Here is a 25,211-nt window from a genome sequence, read left to right on the forward strand (position 1 = left end):
CTTTCATCTATACAATGTCCCTATCTACATTCGTCTAACATCTACCATCTACCTAAAACAGATATAACATTATCTTAGATCGTCCTTTCATATATCTTGATTATCACCTTATACTACGCTTCGTCAAGATAGGTGTACTCTGTTCACTTCTACCTTCATTCAAGTCAATCACCCCATTCGTACTGTTATCATTTGATCCTTCCCAAATAGCTTGTCTATTCATAAATGAGTTGATCGAAGTCATCGATTGATTCGCATTCTGACCATTTTGTTGTTCATCCAAAGCAAAAGCTTGAGTATCACCTATATCACTAACCGACGACACACTTGCCATCTGTCCATGTCCATGTCCCCGTCGCGAATTGAGGAATACATTGAGATTCGAATTATTCCTTGAATGTCTACCTGTACCGGACGAATCATTCCTCATATGTTGTCCTTGTCCCTGACCGAAGTTCAAGCGTTGAGTGATATTATCTTCCCTATCTTGATCTTGCGACGATGTAATGGATGAGTCGGAAGTCATGGATATAGACATATTGGAACGATGGATAAAAGATCGATTGTAATTAGGTATTGTATTTCCTGAAGTAGGATTTGAACCGTTAATGGTAGAGTGAGAAGGGGAAGATTCGTATATAGGAGAAGAAATGGAAGCTTGGTGACCGCGCTATATCCCAAAGTCAGCTTACCAGGCATATATAAACACAAGCACCTAAAGAAGAAGATAACTCACAGCCATAATAGCTCTCAGTCTTCTTTCACTAACGTCACTTCCCGTCTTTCCATGTCCACCAGCGAATCCAGCCACAGGCTTCGCATCACTCCCTCTCCTACTCTGACTTTGATTTTGTCCTATACCTCTATTGATAAATTGATGATGTTGATTATCCATCGTACTTGGTGAACCATCCTCCTCAATCTCCAAACCATCATCGAAAAATTGCCCAAGGGAATGTAAAGCTCCTACCAAATCGCCTATCGACTGATTATCTATGTTCTTATTCCCTCCATACCAATCACGTTGTCCGTGTCCATGAGAATGATTACTGGTATTTACTAAACTCGAAAGAGGAGGTGAAGGAAGGTCAAAAGATATTTGCGAATGGTTACCCATCGTTCCAAAACCACCAAACCCATTCTTGAGACCCATACCCAAATCTGTAAACTGAACTACGGAGAAATGAGCAGATGCGGCTCGAGTCTCAATCGCGCAAGTGTTAAATACCGCATGGACATTCTCTTTCGTCAATGCTGAAAATTCTTTGGATTTGGCAATAGACCATCCAGTCTCATCATTGATAGACCCGAAAATCTCACCTCCACCTTCCTTAGAGAAGGAATTGGGGGATAACATCCCACTAGCCGAGGGATCCATCGAAGAGGGTGGTAAGGGGATATCCAAAACATCTAAAGCCTGTGAGGAATGCTTGGTCGATACTAGTCGTAAGAGAGGTACGAGCAGTTCATTTCCATTTTGTTGGATCGGTACTCTAGCTTCCGGATGTTGTAAAACCAATTTCAAGATTGACATTGATTTTTCCCTCATCCAATCGTTCGGATTAAGTATGAAACCAAGTAAGAGAGTGACGATATCCAGCGCATGGGTCGACATGAAATCTCTTAAGAGGGATGAAGCTTGTCGGATGAAATCATCTTTCGCTCTAAACCGGACTCTGGCGAAAGACGTCAATAATCTAGAGAAAGAAGCATTTCCTTGAGCATCAGCTAAGGCAGCTAGGTCCAGAGCCATCGAAGCCAATTCTTCATTGGGTTCACCAACACCGAGAGAGTGTAACATCCATGGTAAAGCCGCTATGAATCCATGTAGTAATCTGTCATTTGGCGGATCAATCAGCTCATCTTGAGAAGCCGAAGTGAGACGTCGGATGAGATCGAATGTCAAGAAAGCAGTTTTTGAAGATCTCAGTCCGACCATTAGGAGAGATTGTAGATATGGCGGGGGTCCAACCCAATCCGGTGGCCTAAAAGATACTAAATGTCCCACTACAGATGGATCAGATAAGTTGGTCTTGTCCAATACGTGAGAGAGCAATTCGATGACTTCCGTAAATTCATTTTCGAATGGCGTAGTCAGACAAGCGACACTACACCAGAATATCTGGGGGTACGAGTAGGCCTCTGACATCGACAAGTTCTGAACCATCGCTGCGAATGTTCGCAGAACTTCTTGATTGAAAGCTTGAATTTCCGGGGAAGACGAGGCGATCGTACTGCTCAATCTGGCGAGGGTATCGGATACCATCCTAGGATTAACTCGAGGTGATAATATTCGGAACACTTGGAAAGATCGACAAGCCAGATGACGAATAGGACAAGATGTAGCCCATGATAATGCTAGTTCTCCCCATTGTTGTCTGATCCTTGGTTGGAGAGGTAACAATATACCTAGAATTTTCATGATCAAGCTCGTCATCTTCGGTGGAGCTAAAAACGCAGATTCCGACGTTCCATTATCATCCGCTTTCCAGAATGCTGTCGAAGCTGTACGAGCGAGTGATGTAACTTTAGTCTCTGTTGATGACCAAATACTTGCAGCGTCACCAGTAGGAACATTCGATAGATCGCAAACCCAAGCTCGAAGGGTTTGAAATAAGACTGATTGAGCTTGATCGCGCAGAGCCGTGGAATTGTGATCGGTGTGTATAAGAGCGGCGTGGAGTAAAGATGGTAATCTCTTGCCTGTCGAGATATCATCCAGTCGATGAGGTAGCAGTTCACCCGCGAAGAGTAAAGCCAATTGACCAGTTGAGAATGTTTGTGATCTTGAAGACGGCGCGTTCATGAGTGAATCGAGGTTGACCAGAGAGGTCATAGGGCTTGGTGGTATATCGGCCTCAGGCAGCGCAGCCATAGCGTTAGGTTCGACGAAATTACAGATCTCTTCGAAAATTGCATCTCCAGCTTTCGACTGCGCTAGACAAGCCATGATTCGCTGAGCGTGATTGACAAACTCGGGCGATTTCCTCTTCCCACCTTGCTCGAAAAGGAACTTCATCAGGGCAGTGGTATTGGTATTATGTGTTTGTTGAGCTTGTGGAGGTGATTGTTGATGAGTATATCCGGCGTCGGCAAAAGAGACGAATATCGATTTCACATCTTCCAGGTGATCATCACTAAATCTTACTGCCAAGTACACCAAGTTCTGTAATGCTTGATGTTCTGCCGCAGCATCTTCAGGTGATAGCTCAGATGTATCTGAAGCTAAATCCAGATATTTGACCCAGGGCTGAAGGATCGATAACGTAGCTTGTCGACGGGGAGCTTCAAGCTGACTGAGACGGGTGGTACATTCCGCTAAGAATTGGAAGGCGTGATCCGCATAGATAGAAGCAAGCTGGACAGACATTTCTTTCTGAGCATTTCGGTAGATATTGGCGGAAGAACTGCCTATTGCGGGGAATAAAGCCGTTGACAGGAGTTTACTGGAAGGTTCGATATACAGTGACTCGGTGAGCTGGAATGCTCGTTGTCGAATAGCCGAAACTGGATGACCGAGTTTGGACAAGGCCAAACAAGCTACCTGTTCGATAGGTAAAGTATGGTGACCTTCCGAGAGTACATCGGCAACCACCCCGAAGAAGGACGATTCGAGAGAGAATTGTTCGCCTTCGCCAAAGGATTGGTGCAGAACCTCGTCGAGTAGCCTGTCGCAATCCCAATTATACTTGATCAAAGCGAATAGAGCGCGTCTGTGCAAGAGAAAAGTCAGCGAACCGACCAACACATATGAGTCATCAAGCTCACCTTCCAGTCTCGTGGTGTGATACTGAGGAGGACGAGAACATCCCTCTAATCCATCGCAAGACGGTCAACGGTTCAACCATATGATCGGAAGCCTGTTGAGCTGGGGTAGCTTCGTTGGCAGAAATGAGTTTGCCTTGCTACAAACATAGGGAAATTGCAAAGTCAGCCAAACACCTTCCGAACAAACAGTCACACTCACACATAACCCAGCCATTGCCTCAGCAGCAGCAGCGCTCAACAACTTCGTTTTCGCCTGTAAATCATCCAGATACTGCGCTCTATCTCTATCACCTCTATATCCTTCAGCAGCAGCTTGGAGGGTTTGTGATTCTCTAGCTTTGGCAACATCGGGTCGACGGCCAACATGGCACCATTCAAAACACAATTTAAATATCGATCCTCTCATTTCTTCTCCAAGGAACCTATCTGAAGAATCTAATTTTCCTAAAGAGTTGGTGAGGTTCTCAACCGTTATACAAAATGATCGACGTAGGGATTGTAATTCGAAATCTTCTTTAACCGATCGATCGGATAACAAGGTATAAGTTACTTTAACAAATCCAATCATTGATGATAAATTCGTCAAGTGCGATGATGACTTGGCATCTAACAATAATGGCGAGATCAGTCTGAAGACATGAGCCACACTCGTCCATATTGGTCCATGAGCCGTTAAGGGTGTTCTCCTCGATGTCGAAATCGTACCTCCTCCTGAATCGGTTCGGGGCGTTCCACCAACTTTACTTCCATCTGCTAATCTCCTTACGACCGATAATAGTATTTCTGATAATGGTCTTAATAGATCCTGGTTGATTGATCCCATAGCGTACACAGCAGCATCCTTGAATCTTGGATCTTCCCATCCAAGTAGGGAAGTGAGGTATGAGAATAGCCCGGGAGTATTGATCATTTCCTGATTTAGTATAACGACATCTTTCGTCCTTTGTACAGGTGGGGTGGGAGGTGCAGGACCTTGAGAAGACATCGTAACGCATAATATCGATAGGTAGGCTCTCCAATGATCTGCCAGTATAGCCGTATCGGACGAAGTTCGAGCAGTGACTCCTCCTCTGGACGGCGTACCTCTACTTATTCCTGATCCAGCTACCATCGCCACATGAGCCTGTAATCTAAGAACCAATTGACAAACCACTTGACGTAAGTCTGCTGCAGGTGAAGGTAGTTGTTCGACCACTTTTCCGATGAAGAAGGGCAGAACGGATAACCATAGCAGTCCATCTTTGGGATGATCACTCTCTGCTATACGTTGAAGAAGTTTGTTTCGGTCTTTAGCACATAGTAAATCTATCCGATGTCGATCACTGGATGTCATCCATGGTAATCCCCTGATCGAGGCTAAATCAGATTCTTCAACATTATATTCGAATATCTGCAGTACACGCGTCAAGGCCGCTTTATCAGGTATGATCCTACTATATCTGAATGCCGCTGAGGGTCGTCGTTGTTGACCTTCCATATTCCTCGCAGCGACAAGGATTTGATTCGCCAATTTACGAATGGGTAAAGCAGTCGAGCAAAGGAGGAACATTGCACAACCTTCGATCTTGCTAATTTGCGAGGGTTCAATTGGAGGTGATCGTTTTTCATTCTCATCGTCGATTGCTTGAGCTTCAGCTACTCTCTGATGACCCACGAGAATCTGTAGGAGATCGAGCCACAATGAAATGATTCTCTCGAATTGACTTTCAAGTAATCTTGCCCCGATAAAGGTATCCCGAAACACATGTCTAGTCTCGAAAACGAATTCGCGGAATGTATTGACTATCATCAGACACTTCTCGGGATCTTGACATACTCGACGAAGAGTATCACCCGATATCTGGCATACCTTCGGATCGGCGGAGAAGGTAGCTCGACAAAGAACGTTGACGACTTGAGGGAAGTTGACATCATTCGGCAAACATCGGGGTAATGTCTCTAGTATGGCAGACATGAGGTGAAGCGTTGGTGCATATCGAGCTGAATAGGTGGCATAGACATCTCCATGTTTGACACAGATGTTCTCGGTGACATTGTCCATTGAATGGCTTGAGGCGTGACCAGATAGAGCGATGGAGTCATTGGAAAGTAGAAGATGTTTGATGTTATTGTCGCATTGAAAGAGCAAATCGATGAAAGCCGGACCGCATCGTTTCAACAGATCATGGACCTCGGATTTCGATTCGGCGTCAAAAGGTAGTGTTTCACCGGAAGTTTCGAATCCCTCAAAGTCAAATTTGGTGAAATCTGGATTTGTTGGCCAAGTAGCTGATTTTTCCAGTTCGGTCGACCGCAGTGTATAGTTGATAGCTCGTACCAGAATCATGGATCGATCTGCCAGACCATCAAGCGCTCCATTTCGAAGGAACTCCGATACGAATTCTTCTCCGTAATCTAGATGACGAGTCATGATGAAATGAAGTATCGCGATGAATGCATCTGAGGGTAATTCAGGGGGATATAATGAGCCGTTGGGAGTAAAGCATGTCCGTATCAGGGGATCCAGACGTTTCCGCATAGAAGTGGAAGATTCGGAACATCGATTCAGGTATATCCACATTACTCGGATGAAAGCTCCCATAGCTATCGAACGTAGATTGCGGTCCTGTAAAGTATTCACCCATCAGCTGACTTCCAATTCGATATTCCAGCTGACCTGTCCACTCACCTTGAATTTAGCCAAGATCGCATCGATACAGGATTGCCACTGCTGCATAAATACCTCTCTTGGTGAAACACCTAGCGCAGTGATCACCAATGGAAAAGCTGCAGGCCAATACCTGGCTTTTTGAGCCATCGCCAAAGCTCTTTCTACGATGATAGCGACTGCTTTAGACCACAATGGATGATTGACTTCAGCTGTAGCAGTTTCAATCACCGGATGTAATAAGCTGGTGAATGTCTCTGCATAGGCGATCTTCAACGTCTGACCGTGAGAGTTGGTGAAGAAGCCCGCTAGGGAAGTGATAAACTCCGATGACATTTCCAATTCATTTTCGGGATATACACGCAATTTAAGGTGTCTCATTCCTTTCAACAGATGTTCAATCTTCGCTTCAGCTTCTTTGGTAGGTTGACTTGCCGTGGCATGTTTTGATAATTCCCTTATAAACCTGTCACTAACAGTTAAAAATCTATTATTCGACAGCTGTCCTAGTAGTTCAACTTGAAGTTGAGAAACCGCTTTTCGATGTGGGAACTGTATGATCTCTTCTATTTTCTCTGATCTATATGCATTGAAAGCATTCTGTTCTAATGTCATTCCGAGTTCTTGATCTAAAGAATCTTTCGGGATGACCTCGAGCAATTCGATCAATGATCGATTCATGATGAATTTGGCTGCAGAGGATTTTCTAGATTGTAAGATGGCGGCTGCATCTTCCACACGCATTTGAAGACCCAGTGAACGATCTAGATGAGCTCTGACCTCGGAGGCACCGATGTTACCGGTATAGTCCCTACACCAGCAGGTGAGGAGGTCGACCACCCGTCTGGCATGCCGCGTACCGCAATGAGCCAAGGAGTTGATAAGTGAGTCGAAAGTTGGGTCAACGCCAGAGTCGAGAAACGAAGGGAGAGATGGTTGAGTGTTCTGGCAGAGTCACAGATTTAGGTTCGCATCTCGCATTCACTAGGTCAAAATCAACTCACCAATGGCCTTGCACATATCCTACTAACTTTCTGATTCGCCGCCTCCCTAAAACCTCTAAAAACGACTTTCAAAGCTTCTTCACCTGGTGTTTTACCGAAACTCATCTCTGAACCATCTTCACCCATTCCACCACCTATACTACCATTCCTCCTCGATGTGAAACCAAAGACACTGGCATCACTTCCCATCCTATTCATCCTTGAGGGAGTCTGACGCATGGGTATGGGAGGCAAAGCTGGCATGGGGTGATCTTCAGCTTTGAAATTGGATGATCCCTGAGAATTAATCGATCTACCACCTTGAGATCTATGCGATGATGCTATGGAGTACTTCCTTCCATCTGGATTATGATACCCTACTGCTCCTCCACTGGGCGTCATGGAATGTTGAGCTGGCGAAGCAGTCGTAGATGTCGAAGGGGTCTTACCACTCCTTGAGTTAGGGGTTTTGAACGTAGAGTGTTTGGGGGATATGGGAGAATCAAATCTTGAAAATGGATTTCGTAAAGCTGGATATCCAGGTGCACCATAGGCTTTGGTATCTAACGTTGGTACAGGTGGTATGGCATTGGTGTTGGAAGATGACGAAGATGAAGATTTGAAAGCATTTTTCAAAGACGCTAAGGATCCTTTTCTAGCTTGTAGAAATCCTGCTGACGAACTTATAGATGTTCCTGGGGTGACCAGAGAGGAAGAAGATCCATTACTGAATTTACCCAATTTTGATCGATCGTCCGAACTCGTACTTGCCGCACTTTGACCGAAACCATGAGCTTTGGTATTGGGGGTTGGTACGCCTACAGAGAAACTTGCTGATGCCTGAGGTAAGATTGGGCGGGTGGGTGTAGCCTGGAGTCGGGTGGGGAAAGATCCGTCGGCGGAAGGGTTGGTACGATGTGCATAAGGGTCGGTCTCGGGTAAGGAGGAGGTGGAAGATCCTGCACCGAAGGATGGCTTGTGGACAGGTAATTGGAAGTCATCTTCATCGTCGTCGAGGTCTGGTGCGAGTGATCTAGGGTTTTAGCACACGTCCGAGTGACTGATCCGCTTAGATACAACTCGACAGCACCGGAGCAGCATTCTTTGCACTCACTGGGAATGACTATTTCCTCCATGGTATTTGACATTCGATCCTACCCAGACAACCTTTGCATGCACCTCTGAACTTTCTCTCGTCAGGGCGTCTTCGAGCTGATGATGATGTTGATGGCTGGATCAAGGCAGGTGGGGGGAAAGTAATCGACCACGGTCTCGACTTGCGCAGGACATGGGATAATGTTATGGGTATAGCATACACTGTTGAGCTAACCAAACTCAACTTTCTTTGTATTCCCTTTGTTGCATGCTTTTCATTGCTATCGATAAGTCACGGTCAAACACTAGCCAGGCACGAGGTCGAGGTCGCGTCTCTCTCCTGGGTGGAGATAGCCTGTATGTCCACTCGCACCAAAGCCAACTGCGTGCCACACGACACGTGTATGTAGTTTCCGATATCCCCGACGATGCGCGTGGAGTCTGGCATGTTGAACGGTGACGCTGTGAATTCGATGAATCAACTGGGTAGGTGGAGTAAGGCCACCCTCACAGCTCACTCGGTACAGTAAGCGATCGTATATATAACCACCACCACCAACTCACATTCCATCTTCTTCCATCCTCATCTATTCATCCATAACAACCCAAAAAAAACACATTGTAAGTCACACCCACCTCATGCTCACATCACCCTCATACCTAGCTCTGCACGCTCATACTTACCAGTCTTCCTTCTTCTCTTTGCATTCCTTTGTTTGCTCAACGCTTGTCCTGTGGATATCAATACCCTTGCTTGCACGTTTCAATAATGTCTTTTGCCAAACGATTCGTTTCCACCGCCAGCACAATGTCGTAAGCATCTTCTTTCTTACGCGGAGATAAACGCATCACTTGGCTGACGTGATACATTGCTCAATAGTCAAGTCTACTTCGACATCGCTATCAACAGTGAGCCATCGCTTGTCTTGCACTGTACTGCGCATTGACCCATTCTGATCATACATGTTGTCATTTGTAGACGCCCCCGCCGGCCGAATCACCTTCAAGCTCTTTGACGACGTTGTCCCCAAGACCGCCGCCAACTTCAGAGCTCTCTGTACCGGTGAAAAAGGATTCGGTTACGCCGGATCAGGGTTCCACAGAGTTATCCCTCAATTCATGCTCCAAGGTGGTGACGTGAGTGTGGTGATCAGCTGGCCTATAGATCAGAGATTTCTTAGCTGACTCTATCCTTTTGACTTTGTAGTTCACCAGTACGTTAATTCCCTATAAGAGATACTTGTAATTCTGTTTTGTACTAACATTATTTCCTTCAGACCACAACGGTACCGGTGGTAAAGTGAGCTACCCTTCTCGCTTCCCCAGAAGAAAATGCAAGCTTACATTGTTATCACACATCTATAGTCCATCTACGGAAACAAATTCCCCGATGAAAACTTCAAGCTCAGACACGACCGACCTTTCCTCCTCTCCATGGCTAACGCCGGTCCCAACACCAACGGTTCTCAATTCTTCATCACCACCGTTGTCACCTCTTGGTTAGATGGTAAACACACCGTCTTCGGTGAAGTTACCTCTGGTCAAGACCTCGTTAAGAAGATTGAATCTTACGGTTCCGACTCTGGTAGTGAGTATGAACGACTCTTCGTCCTACAAAATAACAGGAAAAAGCTGATGTATGTTGCTTGTTTCCTTCTCACAGAGCCCAAGGCCAAGGTCACCATCACCGCCTCTGGTACCGCCTAAGTGTATAAGTCGTAGAACCAGTGAATGGTAGGTAGGTATCAAGGACAAGGAAAAGGAGATGTGCGGAAGTATAAAGTCAAAAATAGTATAGCAGAATTATCAAATGTTTCATGCAAAAGAGTGTTGCTGCTATCGTTGTCGTCATCTCGTCTTGTCTCTGTCGTTGTTTGCAGCCTGCGATCTACAGTTTGCATCTGCTCATTTGAGGATGTTCTTCTATGATGCCACGTTTACGGTTTCTGTTACGAGGTGGAGGGCAAGGTGGGGTCCCATCCGACAACAACAATCATCAACCTCACCTCAATTGTCCTTCCCAGTATCCCGTAGCTGTATTCGTTCATCGTATAACTCTTTGCATTTATCCTCCATCACTATCAAGCATCCCGAGACCAATAGATCACCTTGTCCCACACAGTGACTGACAGACCTAGTACTCTTACGACTGATTGCTGCCTAAGTTCCGCCAAGATGGACGTTCTCAAAGCGGTTCAGACGTATATCATGAAGATGATAACGGAAGTACCAGGTATGAAGGTACTGCTGTTGGATGCTCATACGGTATGTTACAGCTCTCTCATCTCTCTCCGTCCGCCATGTTCTTCAGCATACCGGCTGATGTGATAATGATGACTGATGATGATGGTAGACACCGATAGTATCAATGGTCACCACTCAATCCGAATTGTTAGCACATGAAGTCTACCTGACAGATAGGATAGACAAGTAAGCTCACTGCCCATAGACCATAACCATTTATATCCCAATATCGAAAAGAAGCTCACGTGAACTTATGTATGAACAGCACCAATCGGGAACCACTTAATCACCTATCATGTATAGCCTTTCTCTCACCTAATGAAGCTAGTATCGAAGCTGTGAAGAATGAGTTGAGCAAACCTAGATATGGTGGCTATTGGCTTTGTGAGTATGATCTTCACATGATTCAACTCTCCCCAGGAGATGTATATATGGGCTACAAACACATGTTGACGACATTATCGTCTTTAGACTTCTCAAATACCTTGACGAAGACGCAAATTGAGCAGATGGCTTCTGTGGACGAGTTCGAAGTGGTCAAAGAAGTGCAGGTGGGTAACTGGTTCCACCAGAATTGTATCCGAAAACATTAGCGTGAAGCTGTCAAGTATCTTCTCTGATATGATGTATGCTTTTTTCAGGAATACTTCGCAGATTACCTGGCTCAATATCCATCTCATTTCAGTTTGACTCAAGCTGCGCTAAGCTATGGTGGGGATGGACCTTCCAACGTGAGTAAATCAAGATGTCACGTCATTATCTTCAACCCTCGTTAAGCTTTCCTCCTATGTCAGAAGATATAGTACCATACTTTCTTTCACTCATCTCAATATATCGTACTGACTTTGTGACTTGTCAGCCACCGATATTCCTTCCTCCTCCATTACATCTCCCCCCACCAACCCTCGATACCCACCTGAAAACAATACTATCGGTTCTTTTGTCGCTTAAGAAGAGGCCTGTCGTACGATATGAGAAGATGTCATTGGCAGGTAAGAAATTATCAATGGAAGTTCAGTCGGCAATCACGAATGCACCGTATAAGGATTTATTCGATTTCAGAAGTACAAATGGACCTGCGCCTTTGTTGTTGATCTTAGGTGAGTGACACATACTTATCAATCAGATATCGTTCAATGGACAATCTGTCCTTGGCATCTTACCAAGGCTATCATGTTACGATACTAGAGGTTGGTATGTCAAGCTAAACATTTTTGCATTTTTCATTTTCTGTAGACCGAAGAAACGATCCTGTCACACCACTGCTTTCTCAATGGACTTATCAGGCTATGGTACATGAATTGCTGGGTATAAATAATGGTAGAGTCAGGATAGACGGTGAAGAGAAGATTGAACTGAGGGTGAGTCGTGACTCCACACTAATCCACTTCTACCTCATCATCAGAACATCATGCCATAATCATCCATGCAACCCTTGAGGATGAATCTGATCTCATCGACGAGACAACAGAAAAGGTGATAAACATCTCTACTGACATTTGATTCTCGTTGACGATAGGACCTTGTTCTCTCTACATCTTCCGACCCATTCTACTCCCAAAACCTATTCGCCAATTTCGGAGATCTCGGAGCATCGATCTCATCCTACGTGACAGAATATCAACAGCGCAATTCCACTCTCAATCCTAGTACTAGTGCGGCGAATTCTTCTAATCGAATAGAGACTGTGGCGGATATGAAAAGGTTCATAGAGGAATATCCAGAGTTCAAAAAGTTGAGTGGGAATGTAACGAAACATGTGACGCTGGTTGGGGAATTGAGTAAGATAGTGGAAAGAGATGGGTTACTGGAAATTAGTGAGGTCGAACAGAGCTTGGCTAGTGTTGAGAGTCATGCGAGTGATCTGAGGGTGAGTTGTTGTTTTAGGGACAATCACCGCATTGCCAAAGCGTTGATCTCAAATACGGCATATGATCAAAAGAGCTGATAGAAGGGTTTTCGACCTAGTCCGTACAAACCCTTATATCCTCACCCAAAACTCGACCCGCCAACAAACTCCGTTTGGCTATCCTATACGCCTTACGATACCAGAAACTCATAGGCAACCAAATACCCCAAGTAATAGACAACCTAATTGCCAATGGGGTCTCAGCGGACAAAGCAAGATTGGTATATGTCATGTTAAATTTCGCAGGAGCGGATATACGTCAAGATGATTTATTCATGAATGAGAATTTCTTTTCCAGAGGTAAATCCGCTTTGAAGGGTTTAAAGGGGGTCGAAAATGTTTATACGAGACATGAACCTCATTTGACTCAGACTTTGGATCTTCTGTTGAAGAATCGATTGAGAGAGGGAAGTTATCCTTTCGTTGGTGGAGATGAAGTGGTGAGAACTCAAAGGTCAGTGAGAGTTATCCTTATTTATCTTCCCAGTATGATAAAAGAGGTATGCTGATTCTGATATATCGTATGATTCATATAGACCCCAAGATATCATAATATTCATGATTGGTGGGACTACCTACGAGGAAGGTCGAGCGGTTGCTCTGCTCAATCAGAAATTAGCTAGTGATGCTGCTGGTGGACCTGGCGGTACGAGAATATTATTAGGTGGAAGTATGGTACATAATTCTACTAGGTAAGTTCTCTGCTTCTACTCGAGATACATGATACATACACAAGGAAGAACCTAATTTTGTTTTGTCTTTGTATATACAGTTTCTTAGAGATGGTTGAGGCATGCGCTTTGAATTACCCCGAAAGCATCTATGCCCCACCTCTAGGCCAACAGTCCTCTACACTACTTTCCAATGCCAATACTCCTATACCTTCTTCCACTCCTATACCAAGCAACAATTTGAATGGAAATGGCCCTTCGATCAACCTCCGTGCGGGAGGGTATGAATTGTCGGTAGGAGGCGTAGCTGGATCAGGACTTTATAGGACCAACGAAAGTGCCGGTGCGAACGCTCAATTTGATTTACCGAAGAATTTCGATGCTGTTGCTGGAGTTGCTGGAGGGATAAGGGATGGTGCAGGAAGGTTATGGGGTAATGTCAGGCAGAGGGTTGAGGAGAGGGTCAGTAGAGGCAATACCCCTCAGGGAAGATAACGCTAGAGTACTTGTAAGATAGATGGACGTCTTGTATATGAATCAAGTATATTGGATGCTTGCTTTTGATGCCATGGATCTATCTACTTGCCGTCGCTTATGAAGTACTGGAGTACTCGTAGCATTAGTAGCATTCTCGGTCATCACCGTTGTTGTGGTTATCACGATTGATCACGTCGTCGGTAAAATCCAGGGTTTACAGGTAATCATCCCGGTGAAGATTCCGATAACAGCACAGACTGCATCTGAAATTAGATCACACCATACATCCGAATCTCCCATGTCTCGTCTTGATTCTGACTTGTTCTACGAAGTTTCAAGGTACATTCTACTTCGCACAAGCTCATGTTATTCAAATTATTCAGATCATCCGGAAACCCTCTACTCTCACTTCGAAACACACAGAAGACCACAGCTCTTAAGCAGATAAGAACCATGTCCGTATTCAACACTGATAGGTGAGTTGTCTCCTCCATCACGATATCTCGGAAGACCGACTTATCAATATTCTGTGTTCGACTGTGAACAGATTGGTAGGAAAGACCGGTAAGCTTTTTTCGACGTCTCGCATCCTAAGAGACCTCGACTGATATCTTGATATACGGTATAGTCCTTATTACAGGTGCATCAGCAGGTATAGGAGCAGCCACTGCCCTCCTATTCGCCAAGACAGGTGCGAACCTCGTCCTCCTAGCTAGAAGAGCAGAGAACCTCAAGGCTGTCAAAGCCCAGGCTGAAGAGGCATACAAGGCTGTTGGTAAAGAGGGGAAAGTGTTGACTATCGAGGCGGATGTAAGGAAGTTTGAGGATTTGGATGTCATTCCTGAGAAAGTGAAAGGGGAGGGGTTGGACGTTGATATGTGAGTGTTAGACATTCTCATGCCTTATCATCACCACCTGATCTTTAGCCTGCTTGTTTGATCTCGAGGACAGCTGGTTGAGTGGGGACGAGCCGGACTGACGTTCTCACGTTGCTTAGCCTCGTTAATAACGCTGGTATGGTCAAAGGTACTGAACAAGTCGGAGGTGAGTTAGCTTTGTCATGCACTTTGTATTCTCCATAGTGACAGAAGGTGATATATCATATATGTGATCCTGCAGATATCTGTAAGTAACGCTTAGATACCACCAGCTATCTGGATATACTGGCTCTTTGGCAATTACTGATGATACCAACTCTTTAGCCGACGCTGATATCACTCAGATGTTCGACACCAACGGTATGTACATCGTCACATTGCTTCGTTTCATTTCATGAATGAATGAAGCCGAAGCTGAAGCTGATTTACTGTATTTGCGACGATAGTCCTCGGTCTTATTCACCTTACTCAAATCTTCGTTAAACTATTCAAAGCCAAACAAGCTGGTGTAAGTGTCATATCTCCCATCTCCTATCGCTGGTTGAACAAGTCGTCCGTGTGTGAGATTGACTTTTGATCTGATACATAATATAGACAATCATCAACCTCGGTTCCATCGCCGGTCGAGAACCTTACGCCGGAGGATCAATCTACTGCGCTACCAAACATGCCTTATCGGCTTTCAACGGATCTCTCTTGAGAGAACTGGTTAACACCCCCATTAGGGTCATTGAAATCCAACCTGGCATGGTGGAGACTGAATTCTCGGTAGTGAGATTTAGAGGTGATAAGGAAAAAGCGGATAATGTTTATAAAGGATTACAACCTTGTGAGTGTCCCCCTGGATTTCTGGCAGATTGCTTCATAGTGTAATGAATACTGATGGTGTTTCCTTCGGATGTTCTAGTGGTCGCTCAAGATATCGCTGAAGAGATCGTTTGGACGGCTTCTAGACCTCCTCACGTCAACATTGCTCAACTATGTGTGTAAAGCAGTCTGTCCACCCATGTCTGAAGGAAAACATGCTGATCAAGACACTTCTCTTTGCTTTCCCTAGTCGTCCTTCCCGTAAACCAAGCTACTGCCACTCTCAACTATAGAAAGTAAATTCGGAATAGCAATGGAAAGGGTTAAACTGAAGGAACTAGAAGAATCCTTGATGAGGCGATGCATACATTAAACATTAAAAGGAGCTCAATGCTAAATCATACGCTTGTAGGCTACCTGATTTATCACTAGATATGTATCGATTGATAAGGTGATGCGTTGAAAACCGAATATGTCACCTCTCTCTCTCTCTCTACTACCACACATCTTGAGGGATGAGCTACGGAATGATCCAACATTTTCATTCTTGCGTTGACCGCAATAGCTAACAATATTGGGAGCCTACTAACAATGTGGGTTTCGACCAGACTTGGGATCACGAAGTTCATCGATTGAGCTGTGCTGGGTTCAGTGTACCGCCTCCTTGAATGATATATATTTGTGTGTGTGTATATATACCATACTGATACAAGTAATCTTACCTCCTTACTCTTATCTTGCTTATCTGATTGAACAGGTGTGATATAGTTGATGATTAATTGATTGGATGATAGGATACTGCCTTACTGTCAAAGATGATCAGGGAGATGGTGAGATACTGAGAGAATTTGAGATTTAGACGATGCACTGGTGATACCTCTTCGGTATGTCAGCAATACTGTATCAGAACGAGAATTGGTTGTGGATATCATTATCGCCATAATCGAAGTTGAATATTTCCCACGAACACATACAAGCTTTTTCTCAAACGACGTAAAAGGTCAATTCCTCGGAATTCGTGGCGGATCCTCAGTTGAGTAAATTGGTTCAACACCAACGATGTATCCTCGATATCCAGATGTGATGCGTATCTATGCAATACAGTATACATTTCAAAGGTATTAAATCATTAAGCTTTATCATTCAACGATAGATAACTCTGTTTCTGATCGCGCTATCACCAAACAAACGAGAATTCCATATCTGTGCGGACACCATACAGTACAGTGTGAATCCTTTCATGTTCATGCATACATGACCGAGGATATGTCTCACCCTCCTTATGACCTTGCAACAAAATCCTAGATAATGTAAATCTCATGATCCAGGTTCTCTTGGAATTTCCAGTCTCCAAAGGAAGATCCGTTCCCGATAGGGAGGATTAACCCAATCGTCAATTCTGATAAAAGAAGATCAAAGGGGTTAAGGGTTGATTTATCATACCTCTATGAAAGGGTGCCATAGCTTCCTTTCAAAGCTTGAGGATGTCACGAGTTCGATCAAGGGAAGATTAGCGTGTCGCCTCGGTATATCACTCATATGGTCATTGTGGTTAGTACCTATCAACAAGATATAAAAATCGTAGTGTTAGTTTGAGATCGTTGAGTTTTTTTTTTTTTTTTCCATCCAGAACGATTCGTATTTTCAATATTTGTACTGTACAGTGTTTTTGATTCAATTTTCGCTCTCCTATATATTATACTTTTATTATCGATAATACACACTCATTTGTCGTTCATTCTTAATGTTTTCTAAGTTAACTGCCGTCCTCCTCCTACTCGGATCCACCTCTACCTTCGTGTCGTCCTTACCTACCTCATTAATACCTCGACAAAGCAAAGCTCCTAGTGGATGGGCAGACGGATATTACATAGCGGCAGTAGGGCAAGATAAGAAATGTCTCGCCCCAGCTCAATCACCAGCTGTTGAAGGTATCGAAATCATCGCCACTGATTGTCGAAATGCTTCTACTTGGAGAGTACCAATACAATCATCCGGAGGGGCGGTGGTACATGAGAAAAGTCAGTTGGTGTTAGATTTTGGAGAAGGTCAATCGGGAAGTAAAGTTACTGTGAGTGCACAATGATATTTTGCGTCAGTGGCACGTTCGATTGACTCCTCCCCTAATGTTTTTATTTTGTTTAGCTACAAAACTTCACTGGAAAAGTAGAGAAACAAATGTAAGTACAAAGCACATACTTGAAACTTTTGGAAAAGGTACTCATATACTTTGCTATACATTAGATTCCACTATGGCTCGGATGATCGACTAAGAATCGAAAATGGAACTAAATGGCCTGTTGATAGATGTCTTGATTTGGGCGATGATGGACCTCAAGTCTATCAATGTTTCCCTGATAATACCAATCAAGTTTGGGTGATTCGTCAAACACCCGAACCGAAGAATTTGACAGAAGGTGTACCTCAAGGAAGTGAAGTTGCTGTACAAGATTCGAACCTCAACTTCATCCATCGTAAGTGCATCTCTCACTCACCGTTCATGGATGATCGAAAAGATACTGTTCTCGTACTGATTGCAGTATTGTATGGCACGTACAATAGCCCAAGATAGGAAGGATATCTGCGTATCGGCAGTGAGTAACTCGACAGCTCAAGCTTCTCAAGGTATCGCTTTGTAAGTTTACAATACACAAGACATCACTTGATCCAATGGAGCCCTTTAATTGACTGTTCTATCTTATACCGTAGTACCTACTGCGCTGGTACTGGATTCGCCGGATCAGGATACAACACCTCTCACGAGCTCATGGAATGGTCCCTTCCAGGATCTGGCGCAGGTCAAGTCAAACTAGGTTCATCCAATCTATGCTTGGAGACCGGTGCAAATGTCTGGGTAGATGATGCTGGTGGTTCAGAAATTCCATACTTCAAAGTACAGAACGGTATGGAAATTAGATTAGAGGAATGTGATGAGAATAGGACAGGTCAAAGTTGGTCCTGGGATGGTCAATTACTTAGAACATCTGCGAACGCTAGTGAGTACAGTACAGCACATATCAATTGATAATTTCATTGCACACTGTACACTGTACACTGTAGCCTTAGCTGATCAAGGTTATTCCTCAATTACAGATCAATGTCTCAACTTTGCTGCTGAAGCGGGATATGTCAAGATGGACAACTTCTTGAACCTCCGTCCTTTACAAACTTGGGATTGCTCAAACCCTGATGGTCAATTCGTGAGTTGAGGTCATCCATCCGCCTGGAATCCAGATTGTCTGACAAGTCACATTCCTTCGCAGTACTTCTCAACTTAAATTGAGGGTGAACGGATTGTCTTGGTCCGCGTAGTCTGAATCGTTTCTCGGGATTCGACTACAGGCTAGATCATGTGTCGGATAGATTTGATACCCTTTGGGAGATGGACCATTGATGGTTGACTGGTTGTGTTGTATTGGATGACTGCGAAATGTTACCGATTGACTGCCATAGCCTCAGATAGATTGTAACTCATGTCTTGTTAATAATACCCGATCCGTTCTGTTGTGTTTTGAGCGAGTAGTGCATATCGTTGACCAATATCACTGACCAACTTTCAAGTACCCAAACACATGCTGTAATCTATTGACCGACTGAACGACCTCTTTATCCACTTTGGTTGTTTCTGGTATAGCTCTGTAGTCTAAACTGTATGGGAATCTGTCCAAAGACCATTTATTGATTTGACCATTTTTAAGTACTTTCAAACGGATGGTATGCGAATTGTCTTTGAGGACCGGTCCATGAAAGAGCAATATCAGCACATCACATATATATATTCTCGAAGCTGTTCTCGACAAGAACAATGTGCTGTCAAGTGAGGATGGACAGAACTTGGACCTACTCAAATTCGGTATGTAGACCTGACAATCTTCCACTTTCACTTCCCTCGACTTGTTAGCTCGCCAAGGTAACATCTCATGTCCTACGTTCGTCAATCTCAAGACTGTCTTGGCAGGTTGACTAGATCCATCTTTAGGTTTTATCTGTAACATGTTTATCCTAGTTACTATCCTGGTAGATGAAGCCATCATCGTTATCAATCCGATCGTTACAAGACCATATATCAGCGGTTGAGCAGAGGTGAAGATCGTATTGGTAAAGCTCATTCCAAGTCGTGACAGCATATTGCTACATTTATCAAAGATACCATCAATAAATTATCAGCTACGTTGGTCTTCTGGACATCCTAAATCACTAGACTCAACTTCCACTCACGCTTCTTTAGCCTTTCGCTCATTCTCCTCAATAATCTTCTTCTCTTCATCTGTATATTCCTTCTTCGGCGGATCAGGTAATAGCAACCAAGCAAAAACGAATAACCCCCATACACCAGCTGCGAAGAGTAACAGTGGAGGAGCGAAATCTGGCGGTCTGGCGAATAGTGTCCGTTGCAACGTTATTGTATCAGGAGATGAGGAAGGGACTTCATGCCATGGCCAAGGCTGCTGTAAGGGTACTGTAGGGTTGGAAGATCGATTTCGATTAGGTTGGTTCATGAGATTCTGCATACGTTTGGCATAGGCTGAAGGTTCGGGAGCACCAGCTGATCGTCGCGAGGTGGTTTGAAGGGATCGGATGAAGTGTCGATTGATCGGGGCGTGCAACGTGACAAGGGTTGAGCGGGAGCCAGACGCTCTGGTGAGAATGAGAAGACCTGTTCTGTTCATGTTGCCGGGCTGCGCTAAGGTCTATACAAGGTATGCAAATGGGATAACGGAAATTTACCAAATCTCGGTAGATGCAGTGAAATTGATCTTTTGCCCTCGGAAATCCTCTTTTATGGAAACGGGATCAAATATCGAAGGAATGAGAGTGTGGAGGGTGGTCAATGGTCAACAACGTCACATCACACAGTAGCCATATTCATCCACGACTTCACGTAACGCAGCATCCTACAGTATTCAGAGAGTAGCCCTCAACATCCTCAGGCTGGTCTCCTCGCCTATCTCCTACACGATGGCGCCTTCCAGATTCGGTGCGTCCAAGTACCGCAATTCATTAGCATCAGTCCCGCCAAGGGAAGAGTTCTATCGTTCTCACCTACCTACGTCCACTGGATCAAGCAGTAGCAACCTATCCACCTTCAGTGGTGAGATCAAGAGCAACAGAGAATGGATTGTTACTGTCACTCCCGTTGGAGATCTCAGCTGCAGAAAGTATGGAGACCAATCTGGAGAGAAGGCAAGTGTTGAGAAAGTTGGAAAGGGAGTTGGGGTTGGAGATTGGGATTTGAGCAAGTTGGAGGATGACAAAGTGGTTATAGGAGGTCTGGACGGAAATGTGAGTTAAGCAACTTTTTACGCTCTCAAGTTCCACTCTGGTGCTTCGCTTGTCCTCATTTACGATCAAAACCTTAGCTCCTTACTAACGACATCCTTCGTTCTCAGATCCTCGTGTATACCCTCTCTGAATCACCACCACTGACCTTACGTCACACAATCCCAGCTCAATCATCCTCGCCGATAACCAACCTCTCTTTACATCCTACTACGCCTGATATACTTCTTGCTTCATCCATCTCTCATCCAGCGGTGATATACGACATATCAGCTTCTCCAACCTCACCCACCATCTCACTGAATATCAAAGAACCTAAGGGTATCTGGTCACTCGGATGGTCAAGTAGTGGAACGCAAGTCGCAGTCATAGGCAAATCGGGTACATTGTATATCTACGAACCTCGTAAATCGACTGAACCAAACAAGACAAAAAATCTGTCATTTTCGGTACAAGCGTTGAAACCATGCCGACTGACTTGGGTGGGGGATCAGGATATCTTCATAACATCATTCTCCAAAACTAGAAATAGACAATATGCTCTCATATCCGCGACGAAAAATCCGAATGAATTAGAAACAACTTTTAGCCAATCATTGGATACGTCCACAAATCCCTTGATACCACTAGTAGATGAAGAGCGTAGAATCGTATATCTTGTTGGAAAAGGAGATATGACTCTTCGTCAAATTGAACTTTCCGGTCCGATGGGATATCAAGAAATAATACATCCACTACAACATACCTTGAACAGCGGCTCGATAGCGTTGGTACACCCTACGAAGCTAGATGTGATGAAAGCGGAGATTGCGAGTATACTCTTACAAATAACGGATAAAGATGGCGATGCGCTGCTACCTCTGAGTGTCAAGGTGCCGAGAAGACAGTTGATAGATTATCATGAGGATTTATATCCCGATGTGACGGGTACAGGTGAGTGATATGACTGGTTTACACTAATAACGAAGTTTGGCCAGCTGACAGATGATCGGCGTATAGTTCCTGAACAGACTGCTGAAGAATGGTTGAAAGGAGAGGACAAGAAGCCTTCCAGTTTTACTTTAGATCCATCGAGACGCAGTACATGGGAAGGAAGAATTCAAGATTATAGAAGTTCAGTAGGGACGGCTTCAGCAGGACCACTGGACTCACCTGCTCAGCCCGCTTCCGAACCTACTACGGCAAAGACTACATCTGGTACTGTCGCTCAGCAAGACCCAACGCCACGACAACCAGACTCCGCTCCGCACACCGAAAAAGCCATTCCGGTCATCGAAAAGGCTCAAATCGCCTCAACCACTACGTCTCTCAATATCAACACGAGTTTGCCGCCTCTAGAAGGAGATGAGACATACTCGTCTACCACCTACAAGTCTCGTATAGTAGCTGATTACCTAGCTGGCGAGTATGAGAAGCGCAAGAATGGGGGAGATAAAAGACCTTTGTTTGTCGGCTTGCAGGGCCCCCAAGGATGTGGTAAGCTGCTATGGAACAACGGGTCGAGTTATTGCGAAATTCAGCTTATATGTTGAGATACATAGGTAAAACCACTCTGTGCTCCGGATTCGTACAATATCTTAAGGAGAAGAAAGGCTTAAAAGCTGCTGTTCTGTCTCTCGATGGTAAGTCCAGCTACTTATGTACTACTTGATCTCAGCTGATAACAGTGATGATCTCGCCAGATCTATACAAAACCCATGCAGATCTCGTAGCTGTTGCTGAAAAACATCCAGATAACGCTCTCTTAGCTGGCAGAGGTCCACCCGGAACGCATGACGTCGCACTTGCAACATCTGTCCTCGAGAAAATCAAGCAAATTAATGAATCACCCGATAATACCGTTGAGTTACCGATATTTGACAAGAGTCTATGTGGTGGAGAGGGCGATCGATCTTCTGAAACTGTCAAGATCACCGGCCCAATCGACGTATTCATTTTGGAAGGATGGTCAATGGGATTTGCACCTTTGTCGTCCTCGGATCTAGAGTCGGCTCACGCAAACCCCAAACCTGCTTCTCCCCAGACTTCCGATACATACTTTAACAAACATCCGATTTCATCCTTACAGACACTCAACACGTACTTGGCGGAGTTCTCCCAGACTGTCTATTCAAGCTTTCAGGCGTTCGTTCAAGTCGAACCCTTATCGTATGACTATGTGTTCAAGTGGAGGTTGCAGCAAGAACATCAGATGAAAGCCAATAACGGAGGCAAAGGAATGACGGATGAGCAAGTTCACAAGTTTGTGGAAAGGTATATGCCAGGATACGAATTATGGAAAGAAGGAATATGGAATGCTGGCACAGGTTGGGAAGGGAGAGGTTTGAAATTGGTGTTTGGTGGTGATAGAGAAGTGGTGGATGTCGTTCAACCTACATCTGCGGATAAGAAGCCTGTTAAGGAGGACGAGAAAGGCGATATCCAGTTGAAGGAGGTCTCGAAAGTAGCTGAGGAGAAACCCCTCGAGTCGTTTGAGAAGGATGTACCAGTCAAGGTTGAAAATGCCAAAGACAATGAGATTACACCCTTCCCTCCCCCATCGACTGATAAGAAAGGGAAACCTTCCGACAGTACTACTGCAAATACTACTTCAGCTCCGTCCTCTAGCCGACCCACCACATCTTCCCCACCCAGCGTGGCCCTGGCCAAACCGTCAGAACGCTTCAACCCTAATTGGTCTCGTAAATTCCTTGCGGGGAAGTCACCGCTTATACCCACCTACGATTCCTTACCCTCCTTATCCTCCTTGCACCAAGACTCGAAGATTCTTAAAGCCAACGCTCACCTCGCATTCTTCCCTATTCAGGGTACAGGTGGTCGGTTGAATGTGCATCCTCTAGCGAAGAAAGGTAGATTACCGGTTGGTGGTGAAGGATATCTATCAGCTGGGGTAGAAATAGTAGATCTCGATGTTGAGCTTGGAGGAGATCGAGTCGCCATTGCAGGTGAAGATGGGATGGTGAGAGTGTGGAAAGTCGGTAAAGAGGGCGTACATGGTGTTGGACCTGAACCTGAACAGGTTCTTAAAGGTGTGTAAGCATATCAACTACCCGTTGATCGATGCTCTTCAGCTGACAATTATGGTCCGATTAAAATAGGCAAAGCAATCGACAAGATCACACAAATCGCTTTCCACCCTACCGCCCAAGACTTGCTGGTAGCTCTCACTACCGATCATGGTTCTTCTAATATGCGATTCTTCGATTTGTCCAAGGGGGAAGAAGTGAAAATCGTCGAGTTGTCCTCTAGAGGGGTAAGTGTGGCCGTCTTTACATGTATACGGAGCTTATCGAAATGCTCAGGCGTTCAATTTCACCTTCTCTCCTGAGGGCGATCGCGTGGCAATAGCAACAAAGGACAATCAAATCCTCATCCTTGATCCTCGGAACAAATCTCAAGTAATCTCTGGAAAATCTCATGACAGTCCAAGATCCTTCCAGATAACTTGGATAGATGATAATCACTTAGTCTCGGTAGGCTTCGCGAAAGGATCACAGCGGAAGATCAACCTATATCAAATCAACTCTGGGCAGATAGAAATCATTCAATCAATCACTATTGACGTCTCACCATCGGTCCTTTTCCCAGTATACGATCCGGATACTTCGATTCTGTACATATGGGGTAAAGGTGAACGTGTAATACAGGCGTACGAGATCTCGCTTAATAACTCCGGAGAAAAGATTGTCAAGTTACCTAGTTTCACTGCTTCCTCTCCCCAATTGGGATTAGTATTCTTACCCAAGAGAATGGTAGATGTCAAGAAAGTTGAAGTGGCTAAGTGTCTCAGATTGACTGGGAAGACTTTGGAGGAAGTTTCGTTTAGTATACCAAGAAACAAAGTGAGTTATAGTCGTGTTGGGATCCCTTGGTCCTAGCGACAAATAGCTGAAAGATTGCTTTGAATGTAGCCTGACTTCTTCCAAGATGACATATACATCCCAACTATCGACATTGAAAGTTATGTCTTCTCTGCTTCAGAATGGCTGGAAGGAAAGCACGTTCCACCAAGAAAGATCGATCTCAAACCTGAAGAGATGATACCTTGTGAGTCTTCATTTTTTTTTTGTTTCCAATCATGTCGAGATCGCATGAGCTGATCTCTTGTGTGACCCATCCAGTATCTCAAGCACCTAAAACTGATACCTCTGCAACCAAGAAGTTCGTCCCTGCAGCAAATGTTATGTCGGAAGAAGAGAAGAAGCGACAAGAGATGGATGCGTTGTTTGCGAAAGCCAAGATGGATGAGAGCAGTGATGAAGAAGAGGAAGAGGTGAAAGGACTAGCTCCGCCTGATGATGATTGGTAGCTCATAAATCCAATAAAAACCAAAGTGTAGCAAGTGTAGCAAGTGGAAAATTGCAATGATTGTATAGCGGAAAAATGGGGAAATGCATTTCTAGTACAGGACAAAGTGTGTGCATATGTGTACTTAAAATGCAACACAAGGTG

General features: G+C 44.6%; 7 protein-coding genes across 7 annotated transcripts; 5 read left to right on the top strand and 2 right to left on the bottom strand.

Annotated features, from left to right (window-relative positions):
- Nucleotides 1-103: 103 nt before the first annotated feature.
- On the bottom strand, nucleotides 104-8,534 carry V865_008446 (uncharacterized protein; the record flags this gene model as incomplete). Its single annotated transcript, XM_066232181.1, has 7 exons — nucleotides 104-670; nucleotides 737-3,713; nucleotides 3,769-3,905; nucleotides 3,968-6,373; nucleotides 6,437-7,360; nucleotides 7,420-8,417; nucleotides 8,513-8,534. The coding sequence occupies 7 exons, from the start codon at nucleotides 8,532-8,534 to the stop codon at nucleotides 104-106; spliced, it is 8,031 nt and encodes a 2,676-aa protein (XP_066088278.1).
- A 728-nt stretch (nucleotides 8,535-9,262) lies between these two features.
- V865_008447 (peptidyl-prolyl cis-trans isomerase) lies at nucleotides 9,263-10,200 on the top strand (the record flags this gene model as incomplete). Its single annotated transcript, XM_066232182.1, has 6 exons — nucleotides 9,263-9,306; nucleotides 9,374-9,402; nucleotides 9,473-9,634; nucleotides 9,771-9,793; nucleotides 9,859-10,081; nucleotides 10,157-10,200. The coding sequence occupies 6 exons, from the start codon at nucleotides 9,263-9,265 to the stop codon at nucleotides 10,198-10,200; spliced, it is 525 nt and encodes a 174-aa protein (XP_066088279.1).
- Nucleotides 10,201-10,668: 468 nt separating this feature from the next.
- Nucleotides 10,669-13,812, top strand: V865_008448 (uncharacterized protein; the record flags this gene model as incomplete). Its single annotated transcript, XM_066232183.1, has 11 exons — nucleotides 10,669-10,758; nucleotides 10,847-10,923; nucleotides 11,003-11,121; nucleotides 11,209-11,288; nucleotides 11,379-11,468; nucleotides 11,597-11,837; nucleotides 11,974-12,098; nucleotides 12,257-12,607; nucleotides 12,706-13,100; nucleotides 13,183-13,338; nucleotides 13,419-13,812. The coding sequence occupies 11 exons, from the start codon at nucleotides 10,669-10,671 to the stop codon at nucleotides 13,810-13,812; spliced, it is 2,118 nt and encodes a 705-aa protein (XP_066088280.1).
- A 435-nt stretch (nucleotides 13,813-14,247) lies between these two features.
- Nucleotides 14,248-15,779, top strand: V865_008449 (uncharacterized protein; the record flags this gene model as incomplete). The annotated part of the gene is made up of 9 exons (XM_066232184.1): nucleotides 14,248-14,270; nucleotides 14,342-14,358; nucleotides 14,423-14,672; nucleotides 14,792-14,838; nucleotides 14,997-15,032; nucleotides 15,119-15,180; nucleotides 15,267-15,501; nucleotides 15,580-15,654; nucleotides 15,730-15,779. 9 exons carry the CDS (start codon nucleotides 14,248-14,250, stop codon nucleotides 15,777-15,779), a joined length of 795 nt encoding a protein of 264 aa, XP_066088281.1.
- Nucleotides 15,780-17,223: 1,444 nt separating this feature from the next.
- V865_008450 (uncharacterized protein) lies at nucleotides 17,224-18,688 on the top strand (the record flags this gene model as incomplete). Its single annotated transcript, XM_066232185.1, has 6 exons — nucleotides 17,224-17,550; nucleotides 17,625-17,659; nucleotides 17,724-17,953; nucleotides 18,042-18,114; nucleotides 18,189-18,475; nucleotides 18,573-18,688. 6 exons carry the CDS (start codon nucleotides 17,224-17,226, stop codon nucleotides 18,686-18,688), a joined length of 1,068 nt encoding a protein of 355 aa, XP_066088282.1.
- Nucleotides 18,689-19,021: 333 nt separating this feature from the next.
- Nucleotides 19,022-20,149, bottom strand: V865_008451 (uncharacterized protein; the record flags this gene model as incomplete). Its single annotated transcript, XM_066232186.1, has 3 exons — nucleotides 19,022-19,206; nucleotides 19,324-19,610; nucleotides 19,698-20,149. The coding sequence occupies 3 exons, from the start codon at nucleotides 20,147-20,149 to the stop codon at nucleotides 19,022-19,024; spliced, it is 924 nt and encodes a 307-aa protein (XP_066088283.1).
- Nucleotides 20,150-20,438: 289 nt separating this feature from the next.
- V865_008452 (uncharacterized protein) lies at nucleotides 20,439-25,068 on the top strand (the record flags this gene model as incomplete). Its single annotated transcript, XM_066232187.1, has 9 exons — nucleotides 20,439-20,762; nucleotides 20,870-21,692; nucleotides 21,759-22,235; nucleotides 22,301-22,381; nucleotides 22,442-23,788; nucleotides 23,858-24,012; nucleotides 24,062-24,601; nucleotides 24,671-24,806; nucleotides 24,881-25,068. The coding sequence occupies 9 exons, from the start codon at nucleotides 20,439-20,441 to the stop codon at nucleotides 25,066-25,068; spliced, it is 4,071 nt and encodes a 1,356-aa protein (XP_066088284.1).
- Nucleotides 25,069-25,211: the final 143 nt, after the last annotated feature.

The sequence above is a fragment of the Kwoniella europaea genome, chromosome 3, assembly GCF_036810445.1.
Source record: "Kwoniella europaea PYCC6329 chromosome 3, complete sequence".
Taxonomy (NCBI): domain Eukaryota; kingdom Fungi; phylum Basidiomycota; class Tremellomycetes; order Tremellales; family Cryptococcaceae; genus Kwoniella; species Kwoniella europaea.